General features: G+C 35.6%; 1 protein-coding gene across 12 annotated transcripts in view; it reads left to right on the forward strand.

Moving 5' to 3' along the window:
• Positions 1 to 26,106, forward strand: part of PHKB (phosphorylase kinase regulatory subunit beta) — an 83,212-nt gene extending 57,106 nt beyond the window's left edge. For 10 of the 12 annotated variants that reach the window (XM_054841038.1, XM_054841042.1, XM_054841036.1 and 7 more), the window contains 15 exons: positions 1,712 to 1,795; positions 2,261 to 2,365; positions 3,185 to 3,267; positions 3,348 to 3,438; positions 6,810 to 6,871; positions 6,959 to 7,121; positions 7,932 to 8,013; positions 10,554 to 10,611; positions 12,356 to 12,446; positions 13,754 to 13,956; positions 16,626 to 16,760; positions 20,685 to 20,814; positions 21,222 to 21,329; positions 22,663 to 22,803; positions 25,111 to 26,106. In XM_054841038.1, coding sequence (XP_054697013.1) covers positions 1,712 to 1,795; positions 2,261 to 2,365; positions 3,185 to 3,267; positions 3,348 to 3,438; positions 6,810 to 6,871; positions 6,959 to 7,121; positions 7,932 to 8,013; positions 10,554 to 10,611; positions 12,356 to 12,446; positions 13,754 to 13,956; positions 16,626 to 16,760; positions 20,685 to 20,814; positions 21,222 to 21,329; positions 22,663 to 22,803; positions 25,111 to 25,248 — 1,674 coding nt within the window. In that variant the 3' untranslated portion in view covers positions 25,249 to 26,106. Of the gene's footprint in view, positions 1 to 1,711; positions 1,796 to 2,260; positions 2,366 to 3,184; positions 3,268 to 3,347; positions 3,439 to 6,809; positions 6,872 to 6,958; positions 7,122 to 7,931; positions 8,014 to 10,553; positions 10,612 to 11,406; positions 11,498 to 12,355; positions 12,447 to 13,753; positions 13,957 to 16,625; positions 16,761 to 20,684; positions 20,815 to 21,221; positions 21,330 to 22,662; positions 22,804 to 25,110 lie in introns of all 12 variants that reach the window. The other 2 variants (XM_054841037.1, XM_054841035.1) reach the window with 1 other exon arrangement.
• The last annotated feature ends 555 nt before the right edge of the window (positions 26,107 to 26,661 follow it).

The raw sequence follows: 26,661 nt of genomic DNA on the forward strand, positions 1-26,661 counted from the left end.
TGAACATATTTAGTTTATTAGTCCTGAAGTTCCATTATATGTATCGGAGGTCTGTAGGACAAAAAAAAAACAACCCTGTGGCAAAACCTTGCTAGCTTATTTAGAAAAATGCTTACCCCAAATAATGACTGCCACTAACACCCGAGAAGTACTTAAACGGAGAGAAAACAAATATCCTTGTTTACATTCAGCCTTGTTCATTTCTCAGCTTATTTTTGCTCACTAGTTTTCTTGATAATATACTTCAAAATAGATTCTCTCTGGCTCTATTTGTCCTGCAATTCTGTACCTGAATTTTTGGTTTTACAAATGGACACTCCATAAATTCACTATAGAATAGTATATATTGTCTCTCTGTCATCCATCACTTCTTTAGTCTCCCTGACAAAAAGATGAGACCTTCATTAAGTTTTATTATTATCAGTTAAATTCCTAGCTATGCCAACTTCTGTGTTAGGATTTATTTTTCAAAAGCTGATAAGACATCTGGCAGTTCTGGCTTTTTCTGTATACTCATGATGGGTAGGTACATCCGCCTCATCAAAATTTACTTTTAAAAAAGAATGTCATGAAAGTATGAAATCATCTGAAGCAAAACCTCTTCCTAGTGGGCTTCCAGAAGAGGCTATGCTATAGCTGTAAAGCTGAATAGCTGTGGAGCTGAAGTAATGAAAGTGTTTGGGGCATTATGAGAACCGAGGTTTGCTCTCCGGGCTTATGCAAAACCCCAGTACAAACCAAAAAGCAAACAAACAAAAACCCCTGGTAGTATTTGGGTAGAATAATGAGGTAATTCCCTCTTCCTTGTGTTGTTGATGCATTCATTTTGCAGGCTTTTACTAAAATTAGAATAAAGATCTTTAAAGAGTTCCTATAGTGCTGTTTTACCTCTGTATACACATTGGAAGAGCATTACAGAAGGCAAAACTGGCCAGACAATAAATGCAAATGATCCTTAAAAAATTTATTTCAATGAGTAATTTGAAGATCTAAAAAATTGTTTAATTATATAGACTAGAAAAATAATAGGGGTAAGAAGGTAAAAGTAAGAGCTAATACAGGAAACAAGTTTTAGTTGAATTTTGAAACTATGCAGAAAGGCAGGACTTCAGTGTTTGCCCAAGCCTGAAGTTGCACCCACGTGTCCTAACCATAGCTTGGGGTCCCCCCCCAGCACTCCTCCCTACTGTAGTGAAGACATCTCTCTCTCACTGCCAACCAGCATTAACTGTGTTTTCACCTTCCTGAGTAAGGTGAAAATCCTTCATCCTCCCAAAATTATTAGGAGGAGGAGGGAAGGGGAACTGTGACACCGTATCTACAGCAGAGAACTGGTGTGCCACAGGGAATGCGGGTTACCCTGGGCAGACTGACCAGACTGCTTGGTCTTGTCGTCTTGCATCTTGTGTTTCTTGCTTCAATTACATAGCTGATTTCTCTTTGCTGTAAAGATACCTGTTGTTATCAAAAGTATTAAATTTGGCCTTTGAACTATATATTTACCAAATCTAGTGTTCTCTCACTTTATTGATTGCTGTTATATAGATGTTTAAAAAAAAAAGGAAAAAACCCCAATATTGACCACATTTTATGAATCTTGTTTTCTAATTAAAGCAGAACACACACAGCTTTCAGTGTGAGACTTGGCAGGAGCACAAGAAAGGCTTACATATAGGTGGTTTCCCTCAGTTTTCATAATTCTTTCTCACAGGCTTACTTCCATTTGGGAGTCAATGACAAATTGGGATTATCCGGAAGACCAGACAGACCTATAGGATGCCTTGGAACATCAAAGGTTGTTGCAAGAAATATTTCTGTTATTGTTACTGATGTGTATTTCAGATAAACATTGAATTAGTCTCTGAATGATTTTAAATAGAATTGAAATGTAAGTTTATTTTATGCATCTATCTTGTCCTTGTCATGTATTTTGCTACTAAGAATGTGCATACTCTGTCTTACTATTAAACTGTCATGTGTTTCCTAGACATCCAATTACCGTAATACTTGGCCTGAACAGGCTGAAGGGTAATGAAGTGAACTGCTTTAACTGAAATAGAATGTAGATCTGCATACCTAGTAAAAAGCAGAGTACCTAAAATTAGATATGTGGGTTTTATCTTAAATATTTTTTTTAATTCCACTGTTCTACATTGATTATTATGTTGATAGTTTTAAAATACCTTTTTTTCCCTTTCAGCTACTTCAGAGCTTCAAATATTGTAAAGAAAAGATTAATGGAAGCTTTCTCTTTCAACAGATTTATCGAATACTAGGAAAGACTGTAGTTTGCTACTCGATCATTTTTGATCTAAGTGATTTCTACATGTCTCAGGATGTTATGATGTTGATTGATGACATTAAGGTATTTATCTGTAACTTTTCCTTTGAGAAACTGACAAAAATACACTCTGTAGAAGAATAAACTGTGAAGTTTCATAAAATAGAAGATTGGAAGGGGAACGCTTATTCTTGTAATGTAAAGGTGCAGTTTGTCCTGGGCAGCGTATTAAGATGAATACCCTGTCAGCCCAGCAGTTCTAGTGATTATCTGTACCCGACAAAAAAACTTGCCCAAAAGTGATTGGGAATGCTGTGGTGCAGCAAGCAAACAATCATTTGTTTCTTTGGGAAAACAAATGCTCTTGGCTGAAAAGAGGAATGAGACTGGTCTGTTTAAGCAAAATAGGAAAGCCTTACCTGGAGGAAATATTACTTGACTTTGCACAAACATTAAAAATTGCCTTCCTTCCCAAACTTCAAGGCAGGCAGGAGTGCAAAGCTTACCTGTCAAGCGCCCTGTGCTTGAGCAGCTACTGGCAGTGCGTAGAAGGTGGCACTGGTTTTACCACGCTGGTGGCTTGGATTCAAGCCCTGGATTCCCATGCATACTTACTAGGTCATTACATGTAGTTCAGTACAGTGCACTCTATGTAGTAGTTTAGTCTGTGAACCATATATATGCTAGTATTATTTTTAAAAAACTTGTCAAATAGCAGTGCTTGAAAGCAGCATGTATTGGTTGAAGAAATGTGTTAGTTGTTTATTAGCTAAGCTTTTTTAAATCTATTGGGTGTTCCACTGCTGTTACTTGAAGGTAGCGCTTCTAATACCTTGTACTGCGTATTCTGGTATGTTATGCTTGTGGGGTTTTTTTGTAACTAATGTATTATTTCTTACCTAGAATGCACTGCAATTCATAAAGCAGTATTGGAAAATGCACGGTCGTCCGCTGTTTGTTGTACTTATCCGTGAAGACAATATAAGGTAGAGAGAGATAAAAGCACCATTTGCAGTGTGGTATTTACCTCATTGCAAGACTAATGGAGTTCTGTTTCAAATTTCAGAGGGAGCAGATTCAATCCAATATTAAATATGTTGGCAGCCTTTAGAAAGGGAATTGTTGGAGGAGTGAAAGTTCACGTTGACAGAGTACAGGTATGGTATTTTTCCTGAATGTTGTTCTTACCTCCTAGTACTGGTATGTGGATTCTTACCACTTTTGTTTTTCACGTGACTTCTGAGTATTTTATTTAGTATCATAAAATTAAGGAGTCAAGAACCAAGACATTTGGTATGGTTTTTGTTTTATCCCAAGTGAAAATGGATTTATTTTGATTCCTTTTGATGAGTCTCTAGAAAACGATAATCTTCATAGAAGATTTTCAAAAGGGAGAAGGTTTGGGGTTTTTTTATGTTTGGCAATCTTGTGAAATTACCACCAAAGGATAAATCCACAAAGTCAAGCACTGAGGGATTTATTTTGATTAGATAATCAATGAGGGGTAAAAAAAAAAAAAAAAAAAAAGGTGCCTCACATAGATTAAAATTCTTACAAGAACTAGATATAGTTTTAACATCTTTGCTGTTTGAATTAATCTTAAAGCAGGAATGTTACTTCATTAAAACATGAATATTACTGAGTCGGGTGCTGGGTATAGATGCTTATATGTGCTAGTTAATCTCAGTTTACCCCTACTGAAGAACTGTTTTTTTTGTAAGAGAGAAAACCAAACCCACAGTTGTCATTTCTTGTTCCCTAGAAAATACTGAATTTGTAGAACAGCTGGGTTATTTGTAAATTAAATACTCATAGCTATAAATTAAATACTTATAGCTATAATAGTTTAAGATATCCTTGTTATCTTTCAAATACTGATGTATTTCTACAACAGCAGCTACACGTAGGGCATGTAGTCTCTCCTGTTACCATTTACTTTTCCTATAGCAAATGCCATTACTGCCCATGGAAAACCTTTCATTTCTCTACAGTGTTTGTCGTTGTGGGTGTGTTTTAAATTTAACTGGAATGACTTTTTTGCCTTGCATTTGATTAAACTGATGTATTAGCAGGTGAGAAATTTCTCAGTCTGTGTCATGTGTCCTTACTGTAAGCACTACACTGTTACAGTCTATGGAGTGAACTTCCCCTTCTGTACTCATCAACTTTCTGGAAAGATTTTTTTTTTAATAAGCAATTAATTAGTAGTTTTAAAGTATTTAAGATGTTGTCAGTCATTGGTCTTTCTTTATTTGTTATTCATTAAAAAGAATACATGGTAAACTACGCACAAATGTTTATTTGGCTTTAAGGCACCTAAAAAAAAAAAAAAAGGCAGCTGTATGAGGTGCGATGCTTTAAAATTGTACTGTGAGCTCCCTGAGGCTTCATCTGTTACCTGCAGCCATGACTTAGCATTGCAGATAGTTAAGATGTGGTTAAGTGACATGATGCCTGGCCTCGGCTAAGCGGTAGTCATATTCCCTGGCCTGTGAGTCAGGCATGGACCGGAGCCGGCAGAGGAACCCCCTGGGCAGGAGTGGCAGAGAGGAGGCAGCACTGCTGTTCGCCTGGCTCAGGCTGTCTGCGAGTGCCACATTAAGGTTGCACTTACTGGAATTATTGATGGCAGGTCCAGCATGGGCGATTTCTGCCCTCCTGGGTTTGTTGTTGGTCAGTGCCCCTGCTGCAGTTCCGCTGGTGAATTAGTGTCTAATCCTGCTGTAACCCAAAACTAGAATTATCAGGTCTGAAAACAAAGCAAACCCAGGTTTGGTTAGTAATGGTCAATACTGCACAAGTGAAGAGCTGGTAACTGTTGTAGGCTGACAGAGTGGGTCGAGTCGCATGCAGAAATCACTTGCAATGGATTGGCCAATGAGAGAATCATTAGTGTAACAGGGCCCCAATACAACTTTGTTAAATACAGTTACGTCCTCGCTCAATCCCCCTGTAGATTGAATGAAATCTATTAAAAAAAAAAAAACCAAAACCAAAAACAAGCCACAAGAGTGCCTTATACTTTTTCCAGAGAGAAATTCTTACCGCATCCATAAATACAATGTGTGAACTTCCCCATATGTCAGTATACCGTGTTTAACTATGTTGCAGCGTATTAGTTATTAAGATTTAATTCCTGTTATGCCAGTAAGCTAAGGATATAAAAACTGGTTTGGGTTAAATGGAAATTCTCTCTCTCATTTATTCTTAACATCCCTTTCTCTTTTGCTGCTTTCCAAAGCCTTTACGTCTTTATTTTACCTTTTTTATACATGAATGTTAGATGTTGGTGATCAGTGCATTGACTGGTGGAACGTGGTGTGCTTTCTCCACCAGTTTAACTGTAATCTCTCAATCTTACTGCGCAGTTGTCACATTTTGGAAACAGCCTTGTTTCATTATGGGGGAGGATTTGGTACAAGAACAAGCAACATGTTTAATTTGTAGTGTTTTCTTAAATAATTCATCTATTCCCACAAAATATATATTGTATCTTTGTGAATTGTATTCAGCTGCTTCATTTAGATGCGTATGTGTAAACGTGCCTAGAGACAGAATGTTATGTCTCTGGGTGAATGCTCTTTTTTTTTTTTTTTCGTAAAATATACAAAATGTAATTTCATTTGAAAATGTCTATGCTTAGAAGACTTGTAGCTTTTTTCCAATTTTCATCTTTACTGTCTGTTTCCATTGTCATCATGTGTTCAAGCAGATATGCAAGACAAAGAATGAATGACACCAGCAATAAAAGCAAAGCAGGTTTTTTATAGTCAGTCATCCCACTGTGTAACAGATCAATGTTTTACTGCAACTCGTGTACAATGCAAATGGAATTTAAAAGTTCACAATACATACTCAATTTTATTTAGCTAATGAGAACCATGAAAAAGCAGTCTTAAAAATGCTGTAGTACAGTATGTTTCCTCTGCAAGTGTATAAATAGGAAATTCATATAAATTTGGAGTAAATTAATTACAATGACTATATCAGATAAATGTAACATTGAATTTCAGGTATGTGATATTCTGAGAAGTATTTGTAAGCTGCATTTGATGTGCAAACTTAGGGCAGGCATGCTTGGATTAAGGAATGACTATGGAGTAGGAAATACTACTATGTTGTGTTCCTGTAACATCATGGAGCCTGAGAGGAAAACTAGCCATCTTTCAGTGATCCCTCAAACAATGTGTATTATGATCCAGAACATGGGTATCACGCAGGACTCTGAGGAATGCAAATCCTTCTCTCAGGTCTTTTCATCAGACCCGTTCTGGGGAGGGGGGGCTGGCCATTGCTTGATTGAGCTGTACACTGCAGGCAAAAGAACAGCAGAATGCCAGCAAAATAGAGACAGCAGCCCTGAGAGACTACTTCTGTCTTAAGGGAGATCTTGAGAAAAAGGAAAAATACTCTGGAAAGAAACTATTTTCTCAATGGAAACCACCAGCAACACATTGAGATCAAAAGACAACTATATAGTTATATATAATTCTGCATCTTTTTTAATTTTTTCAATTTTTCATTTCAGACATTGATATCTGGAGCAGTTGTTGAACAACTTGACTTCCTAAGAATCACTGAAACAGAAGAGTAAGGCCATGTGTAAATAATAATGATGAAGTATTTGAGAATTAAAATACTTTTTGAACTATGAAGAAATGAAATATTATTTTTCAGGGCTCCTGTATTTAAGAGTTTGGAGGAGTTGGATCTTCCAAAACATTCAAAAGTCAAGAGACAGTCTAGTACTCCAAATGCTTCTGAACTCGAGCAGCAACCAGATGTAAATATTAATGACTGGAAAAACAAGTCGACATACGAGATCCTGCAGAAACTCAATGTAAGTAAATTTGATAAAAATACAGTGTAACTTCATTCTCATTTCATGAGAAATGATGTGCAGGTATCCTTTCTAACAGCAGCCTACTTACTAATCACGTTGAGCTGTCATGGTTCAATGTTAATAATATAGCCAGGAACATAAAATGTCTGATGTTCCTGTTCGGAGAATCTTCCTTTTGACAGTCACAGAACTTTCTGGCCCTTCATGCTGTAACTTGGCTTCCATTTCTCCCAGCTACCCACATCTTCTGGTAGTGACCCATCTAAAAGTATGAATAGATATTTTATTGCTAGATGAACATTCAGAAGACTTCAACAGATGGTGTTCGCTCTGACGGACTGGTGACTTAATGATTCCAAGGGAAAGTTCCAATCTGGCATTTTTCCCGTATCTAGAAGAAAACTACCAGTGACTGTTTCTCGATAGAGTGTTCAGTAGGAACACACAAAGTATTCTGCTGGGTTCCCTATTCACTACAAGTGTTTCTGCTGTAAATGACAGGACATGAGAACAGAAAATCTAGAAACATTTCTGAGGCCAAATTATTACAACTTAATTTGAACTGTGGAGAAGCCTCTTTGAAAGCAGCAGTGACAAGGATACAGCATACATAGGGTATGAAATAGTTGTGAAGTCCCCTTAAAAAGAAAATTTGTAGACCTATTTTTTTTTTTAATTAAAAAAAATAGGTCCTTTGGTTTCACTTGAAATTTGTAATAGCTTTTCTGGTTTTGCTTCACTGAAAATCTGAAGGCTATTTGTGGTTAAGTTGTTGCTGCTTTTTTTTTTTTTTTTTTTTTTTTTAAGGACTGCAATTGCCTAGCAAGTCAAGCATTACTCTCGAGTATACTGCTTAAAAGGGAAGGACCGAATTTTATCACCAGGGAAGGTAAGAGCTGCTTTAATTTGACTGCTCTGAATATTTCAGGAAGCAGCTGTATGCTTAGTTGTAATGAACATGAATAATGGCTGTGCATGCAAGCAGTTGTGTAGCTATTTTCTTTGCTATTTAAAGCAATTTCTGCATTAAATGGGACATGCACATTCATAGTGTAGTGGGGAATGAGCTGCTAAATATATGCACTCTTTATCATTGTCTGTAGGCTGGTGCTGTATCTCGTTGTAATTTTGAATGCATAGATATCAAAAATAGGGGATTTGACCTTGTACAGAAAACAAACTAAAGACAAGTTCATGTGTCTGTAACAATTAGCCTGAAATGCGTGAAGCTTGATACTGAATTTTTATTTTACTTTGATGTAATCGCACTTTAATACATCTGTGAAGCTTACTCTAATTTTGTATTATGGCTCTGTATTAGAGCACAGGATTTAAACTCATGAAAAATAATTCAGAAGAGCTACTAATGCTTCTGGCTTTTGTGCTGCAAGGTTTGCTGGTTTTTTCCCCCAAAGACTGCTTATTAGCTGCCTTTGTACATATGAATACCCCTCAGAAAAAGAGGAATGTTAAGATCAAATAACATTCCCTTAGTTAGTTATTCATCAAGCAGCGTAACTTACCACCTCGTGTTCTAGAGCCCTGCTTCATAATTTTGATTTAAGTTGGTTCTTGTGATGAAGAGCTGTCATTTTGACATAAATATACATTATATCCATTTTGCTATATTAAAAATGTAATGAAAACAATGTAAGGTAGAATAAAATTCACTGTTGAAATACAATGTGAATCCAAAGTCATGGTCAGAATCTGAACACTGTGCACATGTAGTCTCTGAAGCGGACTTTTTCACCACTGTTATCTGTTGGGCCTTTGAGAGCCTCAGTGATTTTCTTTAGTCCTTTGTAGGTTGCGTCCTTTGCTCTGGAAACAACTTGAGGCAGACTTCCTGACCTCTGGAAGCAACCAGTATAACCACTTTTGACCATCAGATCATGATGATGAACTTAAAAACTCTCTTGAAACCATTTAGGTCACAAAAAAGTGCTGTTGTGCCTTTGTTCAGAGCTCACTTGCATAGACCTTTTTGTGCCATCCAATATGAAATAGTAGATGATGATAACCCTTTTAATATGCACCTTGCATTAAACTGAGTCACTGACTAAAAGTTCCTGTCCTCCTACGACTGGAGATTACAGAGACTGACATTAAATAATCACACAATCAATAAAACATAAATCTAAAGATAAAAGCTGAAGAGCCTTGGGTGTTTCAGCTGACAGGCACAGGCTATGATTTTGTGAGTCAACTTCTGCTACTGTTGTTTTGTTATAGATGAACAATAAGTGTCTGGCATGAAAAACACTGCCATTCCATCTGAGAATTTTAAATCTAGAAGCTAAATGAAGTTTAAACAATGGAATGTTTGTCACCACTTTTACCTTTAACACAGTGGTCCCCATTTGACCCCTACATATTGAAGAGATGTCAGTAGAGCAAGCTGATGCACTATGGTCAACTATGGGCTGACAAGAGAACGGCATCTCTTGTTCTGCTTAATGTAATTAGTGTACTTCAGGACTTCTCTGAATCCTGGCTCACCTACTTTTGACTTAAAGCGGTGTTCTTCCCATGTCCTACCCTCTCCTTTTTAGGTCATGTCTGTACAGTGTGATGCTACTTTAATACATAACACTTCACAAAATGTGCTCTTTGGTTTTGGCACACAGAAAATCAGGTTGGAGAGGGAGAATAGTAAATCAGTAATATAACGCCTAATATATCTGTCCACTATCCCCTGTTGTACTTAGCAGCAGTGATAATTAGCTTCCCTAGAGTAGTGCTGTAATACACCTGATTACCAAGCCTAGCTCACAGTCACTTAGGTATCTTTGTGGGTGCCTTACTGTGGTTATTCAGGGCAGAGCCACAAAGCAGTGAAAGATACTATGAAAGTCTCATGTCCCACATGATTAACCAGGTGATCTGTTCATATACAAAGCTGAACACAACTCGTGTCTGGGATATCAGCTATTACAAACTTCGTCTGAACCTAACATCCCTTCAATGAATTACACTGTCAAGCACAAGACTTCCCTGTTGCTTCCTGTAGATTTTAACTCAACAAAGAGGCAAATCAGCAGAGACAGTAGCTACATCCCATATCCAAGACATAATCTGCAGTTTGAGGATGTACCTTATGATGGGGATGGACCTTTATAGGTCAAATGTGTATGTAATTAGTTTTCCCCAATATAATGCAAAAATAGGTGGTATCATAACTGTCTCTATAGTGTGAGCAGCAAATTTAGCTGAAATCTGGTTTGGCTTCTTGTGTAACAACATACAACTGGATGATGGGGGACTTGATTGCATCTAAATTTTAGATGTTAAGCACAATAGGTAAGTGCTTTACTAAAGCTGATTCAGAATTAACTGATCTCATCAAATTTACTTATTACTATTAAATGAAAACCTGTGCATCTTTTTTGCTTGTGGTTTTTGTTTTTTTTTTTAAAATACATTTAGGTACTGTTGCTGAGCACATGGAAAGGATCTATAGACGAGCCGGCAGCAAAAAGCTCTGGTTTGTATACATATATCATGTTCCTTTTGTTTTACACCTTCCCCTTCCCCCCACTGTGTTTGTAGAGAGTAAAGCTGTATCCTTATGCACTCAAAAGGGGGGGGGGGGGGGAAGACAGCTTTGTATTGGTTCATTGCAGCTGAAGATCTGGTCTGTAATGCTTTAAAAAAAATTAAGAAGTATTTTCTTACTGTTATCTTTTAAAATACGAAAAAGGAATAAACTCGTTTTGCTATGAGTGCAAAATATACATGCGTTGATGTACAGTTCTTGTTAGCATTCTTTTCTTATTATTTAATGTTTTTATTTCTTACAGGGCATGATAAAATACTATTAATACCTTTCTGTACCAAGGCTAGTGATCAAATATAAATTACTTGATATAGTTTATTTATTGCCCTGAAATAATTTGCTTTGAGCCTCACGTTGTCAGAATAACTTTAAAAGGTTTCAACAAGTATGTTTGAATTTAGATGTTTATTAATTTCTTTGCCTGGAAGCTCAGTAGAAATTTAATTTCTTTGATAAAAAGAAATGAGTTGAAGCCTGTCTTGAATTCTGATCTCTCACTCTGTAACTGTTCCTAACAGATGAGTGTGTAAATATAAGAACTGTTCTTCATTTTTCATTTTAGTCTGTTCATGCAGTTAAATGGGCCTTTGCCAATAATAAGGTAGAACCAAATACCTTGGTGGTATTCTTTGTAAAGACTAAAAATCAAAAGTATTTTTAGAAACAAAATATGTAAACTGTTTTTCATTTCTTTTCCGTGATTGCCATGTGACATACATATAGGTTGGTGTTGCGCTACAGTGCTGCATTTGCACAGAAATTTTCTTCTTCTATAGCCCCACATATTACTACTTTACTGGTACATGGGAAACAGGTAAAGTGCCCAGAGGTCTGAAATGGAGCTCCGTGATTTTTTTTTTCTTTTTTGCTTATTTGCATTTTGATAGTATCAGCTAATGCATTTTTGAAATGCTTTGCTCTTGATCTTAAGAAGTGTGTAGCAGTTTTCACAGGCATCAACATCAACTGTTTGAATTTTTTACTAACACTATAGAATATTACAACTCATTCATCATCTCTCTGGATAAAGGATTCTTGGTAGTGTCAAAGCCTGTGCTAGGAAAGCTCAAATATGGGTCTACTAGGTTTGTATTTTGTCAGGAAATTATTATTCCAAGTATTTATATCTTTAATCATCAACTGGATATATGAAAAAATGTTTTTCTTAGAAGTTACACCTAGTTTTTAACCTAGCAATTTACACAAGTCTGGTTTCTTCATGCTACACATGTGAAATATTACCTCAGTACGGAAAACAAAACAAAGCCTTGGTGTTATGTGGTCTACTTTCTCTTGCAAGTTCTTTCTTAAATAGATTAAAAAATTACCAAGGTTATCTTGCAAAATGATGAAAGTGTCACAAAAGAGAAGCTGGCATCTCTTACCTGTCTGTTTTCAAGATGATGTTGAGAAAAGAACAACAAGCTTTTTATGGAGCTGGTAGTTTAATGAGTTCTAACTAAATTTATTTTTGATCTATTAACCTATATCTAGACTACAAAATGAAAATCCATAGAAGATTACATAAAATCTGATCCAAATTCTGCTTTATAATGTACATATTTAGTAAGTTAGTTTTGAGATCTCGGCTGTGGCAGACTTCAAACTTATATATGAATTCATTAAACTAGCTTTTGATATGTAGTGGGTTTGCTCTGTTTTCTGCCCTCAGGTCTGTTGTGCGCTTCGCAGCAAGTCTTTTAGGTAAACTAGTGGACAGCCTTGCACCATCTATTACTAATGTTTTAGTTCAGGGCAAGCAGGTAAGTCTTTACTCCTCAGAAACATATTAAGGAATGATAACAGAGAAACTAAATAAATGAGCTTTTTAATTTTGAAGGCCTTTGATGCTTCTTTTAAAAGTACCCAATGGCTTAATAAATCCTTACTGAAGAAGAAAAATCCAGGAGAAAAAATATTAAAAACTTGCATATACTATGGGCTAATAAATTTACTGTTATATAATGACAGAACAATACTGAAAAGACAGTGTCAAGATAAGAAGGGAAGAGGCATGATTTACATAACCCCTTAGATTTTACATATATGCCCTCTTGTTTCACAAAAGTAGATGGAGTCAAGCAATAAAGCTTAAGACTTACTTAATAAAGATGTAGCCACTCTCTCTGTAACTGAGCATCAGACAACAGCTGGGTGGCAGTTGAGCAGAATGTTTTTCAGGATTTAAGCTTTATCGCAAACAAAGTTTAATCATCAGTGTTTCTTCCTTTCCTAAGGAGGACTTTTTTTTTTTCCTCCCAGCAAAATAATTTTAACTAAGTTTGTGAAGAGCTGTTTCTAAATAATAATAATTGAATAATACATATTTTAGTATTAAAATGTATTAAAATATGTGTATACTTACCTATATGCAATGCTATTATGACAAATTTGTCCTAGTCTTACTCCAGACTGAGGTCTGGGTACGTGCTTCAGCTCTAGAGGAAGCTACAACCGCATGCAGCATGATTTGTAGTTGTTTGTTTTCAACTTTTTAACCTATCTTGCCTTCATTGATTCCTTTATAATAATCTTTATTATAGGAGAAAAATTAGTGGTGTTTGTGTTTTACTGACAGTAGATTAAAAGCAAATCAGAATTTTAACATAATTCCTCCTTTGTGGTTAAACAATCTAGTACCAGCAATATATTTTCTTAAAATTAAGGCTATAACTTTTAGGATGCTATTAGAAATAAGAAAATGAAACTATTAATTTAATTCTGAATTTTAAGTGAGCTCCACAGCTAAGATGTCAGAAATGAAAGACTATCTAAACCTAGTATACAGTCACAATTATACAGCCAGTTTTTAAACCAAAGCAATGGTCGTGTACTTTTATTTTCACCTGGAAAAATATATTCTATATTTACTCTGGTCTTTAGTGAATTTTGTTATTTTAATAGCATCCAACTAACAGCATTAACAAGCATCAGTCATTGACATAAAATTATTTTCATATTGTGAAATTTTAACAAGAAAAGCAGAGTTCATAAAGCTTCATTTCTGAATTGCTTCTACGGTGCTTTTATTCCTGCCTATATCTTCTGAATTGTTTTCAATGTACTGCAGGTGACACTTGGAGCTTTTGGCCAAGAGGAAGAAGTTATTTCTAATCCCTTATCCCCAGGAGTAATTAAGAACATCATCTATGAAAAATGTCATTTACAAGATGAAAGAGAAGCTGTAGTTCAGCAGGAACTTGTCATACATATTGGCTGGATCATCTCAAATTCACCTGAACTTTTCAGTGGCATGCTGAAGATACGGATTGGGTAAGCAAAGTATCTGTTGTTCTTAACTACTAGTATTGCAGGGGAGCACACATACTTCACTAGAGATTGTTCCTACATTGCAAAAATGGTTTATATAAGATGATGCAGCAAAACTCATATACTTTAATTTTACATTTCTATGAAGTCTGCTTTAAATTGGTGTGCCAAATCAACAGTGTAAAGTGGAGGAGGGGCAGTCCTTGTAATAGCCCATGTGAAGCTTTCCTACAGTTAATACAGTGAACTATAGTATTTTTCAAAGCCTGATCCTTATCATGTTAGGGCTTTAAAGCCACAGGCAGTGTAGTGGTGTTAGATGTGTTCTGTACAGCCCACGAACAGTGGCAAGTATGCTGTAACGCTAAGTACATTTGAACTGCAGAAGACTTTTACTACCTGAAATTCCCATTGCAGACAACACTCTAAAACAACAAGCTATCTTTTTAGGCAGATTATTGTGCTGAAACGCTGAAAAGAAATAGTTCAAATGTACTTACCATTACAGCTTTTCCTAAAACATTTTGAGGCATCAAGGTATACTTCTGATACTCAGTGAATCTGAGTATCTGATATCTGGCATAATGAACACATTGTTCAAAGGCAGTTCCCTACACAAAAATAATTTACTGCCATGGTAAAGAAAAACTTGATTTGTCCTATAAAGCTGCTAAAACCATCTTTTTGTTCTTAAAAAAAAAAATCCACAAACACCACCCCTATTACAGACACACACAACGCTGCTTGACTGTTCATCTGCTACACAGCTGTCCAATTCTATACTAACTAGATTAGGCTAAGCTATACATAGCTTAGGAAGCACAAACCTGAATCAAGTTTAAAATGTCATTTTTCTCCTGGATTGTTGTATTTAGTTCTTTGATAATGTGACCTACAAATAGTCTGTGCTGGAGTGTTATCATAGTCCATGGTATCTGCATTTACTTTGCTATCCACAGAAATTAATTATTTTTTCACATTTCGGAAGAGACAGATGCATTTGAGTTAGCACTTCTTTGAAGAGGCCAGGTCCTACTGACTGAGATTTACAGAATTAGTGAGTATGCTTTAAAATTAGAACTTAAGTGTCCCATCTTCCATATTTTTTTCATGGAGAAAATACAGCATTTCAGCAGTGGAGGGAGATACCAGCAGTCTTTTTTTTCTAGCACACAAGATTCATTCTTCTGGTTTAGCAGTACATTCCAGTCATAAAACCAAAAACTTTTCAGATCACCTATACTACATTTACTGCAAGTACATCCATCCTTTTGCACTCCAACACTTTTTCTGTACCCTTTACAGATCCATGTTACTTCTCGTTTCTCCCCTTCCTCATTCTCTGTAGCTAATCCTTTTTGCGCTTTTTTTTCTTTCTTCCAAGGTTAATGCTAGACATTCAATTTCCTTTATTTTGCTGTTATCACCCACTCCAGTGAGCAAAATTAACCTTCTCACAGGAACACCATTCCAGTTTGATAATGATTTGATTTAGTGTCTTGTTATTGATTTGTGTTCAGGGTTTCATGTTGAAATAGATCAAGTTCCTGACAGCCCTATTACTATAAAAACCTCCAACCAACTGACTTCTACCCACCTTTTATCAGCAAAGAGCTCGATAGGAGGTCCGCTCTTCACTTTGCTATGTTTTGTAGGCTACTGCAAAGAGGAAATATCAGTGAATGACTTGTATGCAGATGCATTTGAGTCATAGTGAAAAAGAAGAGATTCCTAAGCTATTTGTGTTTGTTAATTTAGTAAGTAGAGAATGACACTTCACCCACTAAAATAAATAAAAGTAATATGTTCTTCAATGAATGGTCCTAGAAACCTCAAATTTAAAGCAATGGTGAATCAGTTGGCCTGACATCTCAAAATTCTGTGTAGTTACTAAGAATCCTTCAGAGAAGCTTGTGACTTGACTTACCTAAACAGAAACATTCTGTACCTTGTAGGCTAAATGCCAGTGGAATGTGGCTATACTGATGATAAGGTAACTCTCTGGGGAATACTCTGCATTTCATGACAGAGTAAGGCGCTCTGATGTAACTCAGACTTGATCAGGTGTTGTATGATGGACTGTTTGAAGAAAAACTAGTTAAGTTTCTTTTTACTTTTGATAGTAATACCTACTTGAACTGAAGCAATGATACCTCTCTGATACCTAAGGCTGAAAAATCTTCACTGTTGCCATATTTTTATTTAATCAAATCTTTTCAAAAGGGAGTAGCAAAAGAAGTCTTTTTAAATGTAAAATCATTTAATTTTTAATTTTTTTTTAAAAACTCATCAGCAAAATATTTATACTGTCAGAGCATTATTTTGAATAGGAATTTTAACATCAAAAGGCAGGTAAATGCTTGTCTTAACATGGGACATAGGGGAATATGTAGACAAATGTATCTTCCTTATAAAAGTATGCTTCACAACCCATTTCTTAAAATCTATGCATTATCCCTTTCAGTTTGTATCATACTGCAAACAAACACAAAATCTGAGTGAATTCCACAACACAGTAAGAGTTGTGGAGTATTTGTTTGGTATTTTATGCATGTCCTGACAGCCAGATAGCAGGATCATGTGGAATTCTTAGGAGCTATTTTATTAGACTAATTTTTCATCTTTGAAAACTTCGTATTTAATTAATAAATGTATTCCTCACTTTACTTCAGATGGATTATCCATGCTATGAAATATGAATTGAAAATCCGCGCTGGGGATATGCCAGCCAAGGACTTATACCAGATGTCCCCTAGTGAAGTGAAGCAGCTTCTGCTGGATATTCTTCAACCACAGCAGCAGGGGAGGTAATGAGATGTGTGGGTTTGTGACACCTGTTTTCATTCATTTTAGGCTGTTCAAGTAACTTTCATTTCTGAAATACTTTGTGTACATCTGAAACCACCAGTCATCTGCAATCAGGAATATACTTATTTAAGGAAAGGCAGCAAAAATGCACTTCAGTCTTTCACCTGTGTCCAGGTTCTACAATTGTTTCTTTTATACTGCAGCTTCCCTTTTCAGTGTTATCTTTGTGGAAGTCTTACTTTATAGTAGTAATCTCTATACTTTGGCAGTAATCTGAAGCGTTACATTCTTTGATGTGGGGAAAGGAGCCAAAAATTACTCAATACCATCTAGTTAAGTAACTTGTAAGAACGTTTGTCTGCTGTTCAGTGCTTTCTTTCTTCTAGCTTATTATATGAATTAAGAACAGATGTTCTCTAAAATTCTCAAGAGACAGCAGTGCTGCCTCAAACTTGTAATCTTCTCTCCGAGCTGTAACTAGCTGCCAAAAAGTGTGCATTGTGATACAAAGTATACAAGAAAGAAGTTAAAATTACAATATTTCCACTTAACTATATTGATAAGAGTCAAATCAAAAGTCCTCCTGTAGGTTTTACTTCTAGTTATTAAACTTTGGCACATAATACTACCGATGATTTCTGTAGTCCTTGACTGAATGGATGATGGCCTTTTCTCTCAACAAAGAGGAAATATACCACGTCATACTAATGTTCCTGCTTAATTCAAAACACATTCTGTTTTTTTCCCCCCGATCTGTAATGCCCAAGCTACAAGCTCCTTAAATCGGCATCTGCTGTCTCTCATTTAATTTGTGTGATGTAGAATCTCTCAGTGTAACTGACTGCATACTCTGCATCTCCCACAGGCTTTTCAGTGTCTTGGTTGTGGTTATTAATGCTTGCTGTTTAGTCGCTGTCTCTGCTCGTGTTGATGTTGACATTATTCCTCTAAAACCTTAGCAGAACAACCCAAGGTTTCTCTTTGCAGCATTTTCCATTAAATATTATGCTATTTAGGAAACAATTTGCTCAATCATAGTAAGCAATTCAAGCACCATTCTTCATTAGAGATCTTACCTGAGTTTTCACAGTGCCTTCTGCTTTTCATTCCTTTAATATACAATAGCTGGGTCAGCAAAGAACACTCCGCTTGATTTTCTGAGGATGAAGATTCTTTTTTTGGAGTTACCTGAGTACAAAAGCTAGCCAGCATATCCTTCAAAACGTCCTATCTTTAACTTCTTCCCATACAGTATTACTAGGTCGTTCTTCCTTACCCATTAGCGACTTGTTTTTAGAAGTTCTCTTCCTGCCAGGAAATCCAGAACACTGTCTCCTTGCATTTTTTTTTTCTGTGACAGTTTTTCCTATTGTTGTGATTTTTAGACAACATCTCTGCTCCTGTGATACCATATATCGCTGCCAATTAATTTGTCATACATGAAGGGCTAGTGGTATATGTACCTCCCTAACTCTCTCCACAACTAACCTCTCTCCAAGTTTTCATAGAGGGTAAAATTTCTGCAATTTTTCCTACCTCTTACACTGGGCTCCAGGACATGATACTATACAAATCTATCACCAGAGTGCAGGCTTCCACAGGTATGCTTTTTGACGTATCTGCATAGGTCACAGGATTGTGAGTAGCTTTTTTAAAATGGAGCGCTGTTCTTTTAATGTCATAAAACTAGTTTTGCTCAGAGCGTACAGGACTCCCTTCCTTACCATAGTAATTTAGATAGGTCGGAGTATTTTTGACATCTTCAAATGCTGCTTTCTTTGTATGAAGAAAACAACCTTTTATTTCTATCACAGCTTGTCTTTTTGTTTTTATGAATGTTTTCTTGTCCTAGCCCAAGGACAGAGCTGTGCAGAGAATGAGATGGAACTGTTGTACCAGGCACAAGTTTTTGGCAGTTAAGTGTTTTATGGAAAAGTAATTTATGAGACATTTTTCCTTAATTTGTCATGTTAATCCAACACAGTTATACAGGAAAAAGATGCTGCATATTGGCTTGATCCTGGCAGTGGTAAAGTAATTAAAAGTCAATAGCAAGTCAGTGACAGCTGTTGTATCGTAAGTGCTTTAAGCCTTAACTTTAAATATCTTCTTTGTTCTCATAAAGCGTATCCCAACTACCTAAGAGCTCAAACCTGTTCAGAAGATGCACCACTTAGTAATACTTTTTTTTCTTTCTTTCTTTTAAAAAAAATCCCCAAACACCACACTGTTTGCTTGGTCTTTTAGAGTAGTTGGGAGCTCCACTATGAAACTTAAGAAAAGTGTAAGAACACACATAGAGTTGTCTGAATTCAGGTTCTCTTTTCTGGTCAGATCTCAGAAGGCATTCTTACCATTTCTCCAGTATTTAAAGTTAAGGTTTTTCAATGTAAGATCTTTTTGTTATTTCATCGGGCACACTGGCGTCCGGATAAACAAATAATTTTACTGACGAGTGATTTTATTCTGAACATATCAAGTTAATCTAGCAATACAAACAGAGGAAAAACAAAATCAAAAAATAGTACTGCTTAATTTCATTTGAGCTAGGCTAGAAAAGTTCTGCAGAACTACAAAGTTGAAGTTGACCAGGGCATTTCCTTCCCCCTGCCCCCCCCCACCCCCAATTTCAAACAGCTTACCAGAACAAGGTCTTTGAAATACAGAAAGCCATGTTGCCAAGCAGTAATTTAAATCTAGTTTTCCTAAAAAAACCTCAAAAAATCCCAAACAAATCTACAATGGTAAATAACGTGTAATAGTGTGTTTGTTCCTATGCTGCAAATATCCAAATACTTCGGTGTAGAAACTTTCCCCCTTTCCTGAATGCAGTGCTTCCTGAAGTACCTGTTCCCTCTTATTAAGGTTATAGAAGAGCCATGTCTCCTCAGGTCACAAATAGAACATCTTAAAAACAAAACACCCGACCTTTTGCAGTAATACTAAACTAAGATACAAAAGTATTAGTTGCTTTTTGCATCAGAGCTCTGATTCCTAGGGGAGCTCTCGCTACTCTCTTAACATATAAAAATAGATTTTTTTCTACTTAAAATTTAAAAGCCAACTAGAAGACAGTAACTTTTAGGAAAACTCTTCTGTCAAATATGTGCAGTACTGCTACACAAGACTTAATTCTTTACTGTGAATCCACCGATTAAAATCGTACCCATGGCTGCCACTGCTGGAACAGTGTTGTAGGTAAAAAAAAAAAAATAATAAAAAATTATGGAGAATGTAACTCTGTTCAAAGCTTTAGCTTAACAAAAAAATTCTGTCAAACTTTCTAAATTTATAGGGCACTTGTTTTTCTACATGCCATCATAAAAAAAGCTATCTTCAGCAATCCTGCCGAAATAAATTTTTCTAACCTGGTATTTAAATTAGAACGATAGGTGTTTCTAAACCATTATCTATTACATTTTGTATTTTAGAGATGCAGAATTTCATTGAGATTTATATAATGAATTTTTTTGCCAATTGTAGTATAATAAAACAAATTTTAATATTACAGTTAGTATTTTTTTTTTCAGTGTGTATAAATTTGGCTGTCATAGGTACCCCACAATGACTTCTGTTTTATGTATGTTTTAGTTTATAGTGACTTAAATTGATTGGATATGATGAATTAAGCCTACTACTGTTACTGTACTGCACTGGATAGATTTCACAGTTAATTCTTTTACTCCAGTTACATAAAGCACAAACACACACATAAGAACAACATTCTAACCTCTATATGCTGAGCATCTTCATCTTGTTTGCTTTAGAGTGTAGCTTACCAGAAAACACAACATACTGCATGTGCATTGTTAACACCTATTCGACGTCACTGCTTACCTTACTGGCTTACACCACAAAACATGGCTTGGTTCTGCATCTGTACTGGTTTTTTACTTCAAGTTCTCAATTTTCTTTGTCCACAGAAGCTGGCTAAACAGAAGACAGATAGACGGTTCTCTGAATCGGACTCCTGCTGGATTCTACGATCGAGTGTGGCAGATCTTGGAGAGAACCCCTAATGGTTTAATAGTAGCAGGGAAATTTTTACCACAGGTAAAACCAGCATAGATGCTCAGTTATTTCTGCTCTACCTATTAACAGTGAATTATTTTATTGTTAATGTCTATTTTATACCATAATATATTATTTAAGGTAATTTGTTCATGTTAGGATTTTTTTTTTAAAAAAAAGGTATTTTCAAGTTTTCTTTTTGACTCTGAGTAAAATACAATTAGAATAGAATGGAAGTCAGTTATTTCTATTAAAACATATTTATAAAAGCATAAGTCTAGAAGACCCTTTCCAAGTGACAGACTCTGAAATCTGCTCCCTTGTTGATCCTACAGTGGTCATATTTCTTAGCTGAGTATTATTTATTCAACAAGAAAATAGGCTCTGCCTGGGGGTGGTTTTGATTTAATGCACATGGTCTTCGAGTAAAAGTATTATTTGTTTTTCAGCAACCAACCTTATCGGATATGACGATGTATGAAATGAATTTTTCCCTTCTAGTTGAAGATATGCTGCAAAATATCGACCAGCCGGAATATAGGCAAATTATTGTAGAGGTCTGTAGCCTACAATGAAAGAAATTTTATAATGTACATAAGTATGTTACAGCTTAAAAGACAAAAAAAAAGTAACCTAGGGTCAAATATGTGAAGAAGTAGCATTTTAAATATAAACACTAGCTTCAGTGGTTTCTCCATAGATTTTGTATGATTAAACACGTTCCTGTTAACATGTTCAGAATATACTGTTTTTGATGGTCTTCTCCTTTAGCAAATAGATAAATATTAAAGACAGTGCCAATACAATTAGGTCACGGGAGGTGAAAACTAGTAAGAATAATTCCAAAGTAGCTTTCCTTCAAGTCCCTAGCCCATGCCTTTTCCTAACAGTTTTCTAGATCTAGGGAAAAGCTGCTCTAAAATACCAGTTTGCCCTGTGGTAGATTCTTCTTTCTCCTTTTGCTGAGGCTGCCTAGTAGGTTGCTTATGCTACTGAATCAACTACCAGTTTCCTTATGTTCCGATACCTAACAGTAAAGTAACAGGCTGTTTAAACTCCTTGCCCACCACTGCACGTAACGTATACATTTTGAACAGATCAAGAGCATCTGTACCCTTGGTTACTGACATCTGTGCTGTCAGCAGTGTTCATTGTTAGTTCCCAAGTATATGCCTCCAGTGCTTGTGAGTATTTCTCCACAGTAAAATCAAATCCATCTCAATTCTGGCTAACAACTAATGGTCATGCGGCTTGCTGGAACATCCAATTTTTGCTAAAAGATAACATAGTTATCCAAACCCAAGATGACCAATATAGACTGTACTATCCACTTGTAATTATTACAACAGGTCACTCATCATGTGCACCTTCTTATTTTAAACCTCTTTCAGATATAAGGAATGTAAATTGTCTTGAATTGAGACTTTTTATTAGTGTCTGTTGACTTTGTTTTTTATAAACTTTGTCATAGTACAATTGGATGAATACCATCTGTGATTATGGCTCAAATCATCAAATGCTGAGGTTCAGTGTTTGCTGCTTTTCACCCTCTCCATTGGCTGAGCACCAGCATTTGTGCAGCCACACAGTGGGACTGAATAAACTGGAAAATAACTTCCCTGGCTCCCAGCAAAGTTAGATGTTAATGTCAAACATTTCAGCAGTGCCCTTAACTAGGTAGTCACCAGAAATTGTAACCTTTCATAAAAGCCTGCTTTTTCAGTGGTTCTTTTATCAGTCAGAATTCTATTATCTGTGCACTATTATCTGTGCCATTATTAAATGGCTTCCTGCTTGAAAGAGGCATATGCAATTATTAACAGTGTTTTTATGTAACCTAAATTTTAACAAATCAAATTTGAAGTCTGACGGTCTTTTTCTGCCTTCTAGTTGTTGATGGTCATATCTGTTATTCTGGAGAGAAATCCTGAGCTAGAGTTCCAGGACAAAGTGGACTTGGACAAAGTGGTGCAAGAAGCATTTCACGACTTTCAGAAAGATCACGGCAATCCAAATGGAGCTGAAAAACAAGTAAGTAAAATATTTCTGTCGTATAGAATTCAACATTCGTATTGAAGTTAGTCATAAATATTAATTCTGTGTGGTTCAATAAAAAGCAATTGATAGTAGTTCAGAATGGAACACAAATAATAAATTCATATACCCAACTGCTGCCTGAGTATGCAAAGAGCTTATAAGCAAAGATAAAAGAGGCGTGCTTACTTTATTGCTGAATTGTGAATTCAAACTGGTACGGTAAGGAGAACACTCAAATGAGAGTGTGGGTAAAGCTGAAGTATAATACTCATTAAAGGGGAAAGAATGTGTTGGGGGGGACAATAGAACAGAAAAGCGTTAAGAATAACAAAAAAAGAAAGAAAAAACTAAGGCTCAGCAAGCTAGTGTGAACTTAGGATCTTATATACGCAGATACTGAGAAAAATTTAGTAACAAAAGAACTTATATGGACAATACGAATGTAAGAACTTGAAATGCAAAACTGTTCTTAGCTACTGATTTTTGTGCTAAAGTTGCATTCATGACCTAGCAAGCTTTTAATCTCTACGGCTTAAAATCCAAATAAATGAAACTTGATTATTAAGTAGCTTTTAAGATCTATTTCACTAGGATTTTAGGTTTTATGTTTTAAATGCTCTAAATACTCTCAAGTACAGGTTTTGGTGCCTGAAAGCTCTGAAATTCTGTAATAAAGCCAGGGTGAACTGGTTGAAGGAAGAAATATGAGTAAAGCAGTGGGACAAGTCCCTGTGCTACTAAGGATGATCATCCTCACTCTGTCTGGCATTTTATTGTACACAATATATTCGGAAATATCTGCTAGCTCTGAATAAGTTATTGATTCATAACATACTGATATGCAACAGCACTTCCTGTTGCTGAATTTAGCTCCTTTAAAAAATGAGGAAGGATGTGCTCCTTAAGAATTCTTTCAAAAGTTTCAAGGTTTTTTATGACTTTTTTTGTAAGAAGATTTAAAAGCAAGCTAGATATCCAGCCTTAGCAACATATCACCTTGCACAATACCTTTGATTTTAAAAGAACAGTTTTCTTGAAATTATGATATTATTTTTTTTGGCCTGCCCATTTTGGAGGGTAATGACTTTGTGGTGGCAGCCATAGCAAAATTGGACTTAACAGCCATTTGTGTGGATAAGTGCCAGCTCCACACAGTATCTTGAATATACTACTGACTTCTGTGACAAGCTGGAAATCCCCAATGGCTATAAACAGAAAGAAAAATCCCCCACAAAACCTATTTTTTACTGCTGCTGCCTTAGCCTCCATTAAGGTGATGGATTTTTTTTCCAAGCCCAGATCTACTTAGACTGAGGCCTTTTTATCTCTTAGAAAGAAATCCCAATTTATAGTTGTGAATCTTTAAGATTGTTGTTGGAAATTCCAACTCCTTACATTAAAATTTTCTGGAATCTGAGTATCCCATACTTGCAGGTATATGCCCGCTGGCAGTTAATTGTAGCCTATTTAGGATTGTTCCACTAATATTCTGTCTTAAGTTTTCCTAATAAACACACACTGCTAACAGAAGTCCTAATTTGTCTGAACTATGCTCTTCCATTAAATACACTTGCAAATATCTTGAACTTTGTTAAATCCCTGTTAACATGTAATAAATGTCAGAAGTATTTACTCTGGTAATTTCAAACACACTCTAAAACTACAGAAGTCTTAATATTTTCACCACAGAATCTCTGTCCTTGATTTGATAAAAGTAACCAATTTCCTGAATTAGAGTTGAACCTTTGTTATAGCACCCAATATATAATTTGAGATTAAGCAGATGTTTTAACATCATTAACTGCGCAAAACAGGTGTTCCGTGAAGTAAACCTATTTTGTTAATCTGATCATGTAGTAGGTAGTTCATGTGCTACCTGTGGTTTTGTTCTTGGGTTTAAAAAAGAAAAAATTCTTTTTCCAAATCTTTAGTCAGTATCTCTACACTTACATCCAAGGATCTGGCTCACAATCATACTGTGGTAGCACAGTAAGTTACCACATAGAAATCATCTAACAGTATGTTTTAAGAGAGCAGTTGTTCTGTGACACCTATTGTATTAAGAAGGTGGTATCTGCACAGAACTGGAAAATTCAATAAAGAAATATATGCAATCCACTTTAGTAATCTGTTTTCCACATGTTCAGTTAAGTGTACATCAGAGCGGATTTATACTATAGCTTTAGAGTCTGAAAACCACATTTGCATTCCTAACATATTTGTGATGTTCCTCTTGTTCACCTGTGCTTGGCTGCTTTACATAATCAACACTAATGGCAAACTCTTTTCCCTCTCCTGCAGGATGATATGACTGCTTTCTACAACACTCACCCAATTGGAAAAAAGGGAACATGCAGCTACTTGAGTAAGGCTGTGATCGCTTTATTGCTGGAAGGGGAAATGAAACCAAGCAATGATGATCCTTGTACCATTAGCTAAAGCTTCAAACACAACATAAGAATTGTTGTTTTATTTAGTGTTCTATGTATTTTTGATGCATATATTAAAATACTGTTTTGAAGAGTAACCCTGGCTAGTAATACAAATGCATACTATCTTTTGCTAAAAGAAGTGCCATTAAAGATACTAAGTGCCACCTAATTTCTTCCTTTCTCAACTATGCAGCATGAAACTCTGAGCACATGAAGTTAATCAAATATTGTAGGATTAAGTTGAATGAGATTGTATTTATGATCTTAAATTATGAATTTAACATTCAAGAGAAATGCAGTATGAGATTTTGTCTTTATACCTCTATTTATTTATAATTAAAACCAAGTTTATTGTAAATTCTAAATTAAATTCAGAAAAATGCAGTAATTAATATGCATACCAATCAGTGTAAAAACATGAAAATTGGATTTTTTTTTTATTATTCTACACACAAATTGGAGGTGAAGGTTAAATAGTTGTTATTCTTTGAAGTTTTTCTGTATCATTTCAATTGACTGCGTACTTTTAATTTGGGGGTTTTTCTTAATTTACCAGTTGATAACTTGATATACAGGTTTCATCCTAATAGAGTAACTTTTTATCTCTAGCAATAACTATCACTGCAGTTTCCCAATTGTTGTTTAAACATCTGTAAGTTAACAAGGGAAATGTATGGTAACAAGACAAAAGTTTGTTGCTATATTTAAAATTAACATCAGTGAAGAAAAAAACCCCTTTGTATTACATAAATGTATCTTGAATTCTTTAGTGCAGTGATAGCTTATCTCCTGAATGTGTGAAAACACTGCATGCTATACGCTTTATTTTGGTGAAAGTAATAAAAAGCAAATGCTTGTAAAAAAACTGTCAATAAAAACACTTCAAGTTACATGCAAAGACTCCTACTGACTTCACTGGCAACCTTTAATGTGCTACTGGAACCCCTCTGAATGATCATTATAGTACCTCTTTTAGCAGAACAAAATATACTAGCTTTAGAACTGGTCCTTAAACATTTTGATAATTAAATTGTGACCAGCTATCAACTGGACAATTCAACGGTCAATAAATTGTTGCCATATTGATATTAAAGGCAGGTAGTTCAACTTACCTAGAGATAGATGGCAAAACTAATGGCAAAAGTGATGGAGTGAATCTGGGTATGACAGGAGTATTTGAACACACTTAGGCAGTGGTTAGTACTTCCCTGATTTGCAGAACTTCCCCAGAAACCACAGAATCAATCCTTCTCAAACCAAAATGATAGAATTTGTTATTGAATTTTGAATGGTTTAGTGTCCTAAACCATTAACAAATGTCTTGTCAAACGATGTGGAGAATGAGGAAGGTTGGACAAGCTAGTTTGGGCTAATAGAGTAGTGGTCCTACTGCTCTTCCTTGCTGTAATACATTTACCAT

This window comes from Grus americana, chromosome 13 (genome assembly GCF_028858705.1).
Source record: "Grus americana isolate bGruAme1 chromosome 13, bGruAme1.mat, whole genome shotgun sequence".
Classification (NCBI taxonomy): Eukaryota; Metazoa; Chordata; class Aves; order Gruiformes; family Gruidae; genus Grus; species Grus americana.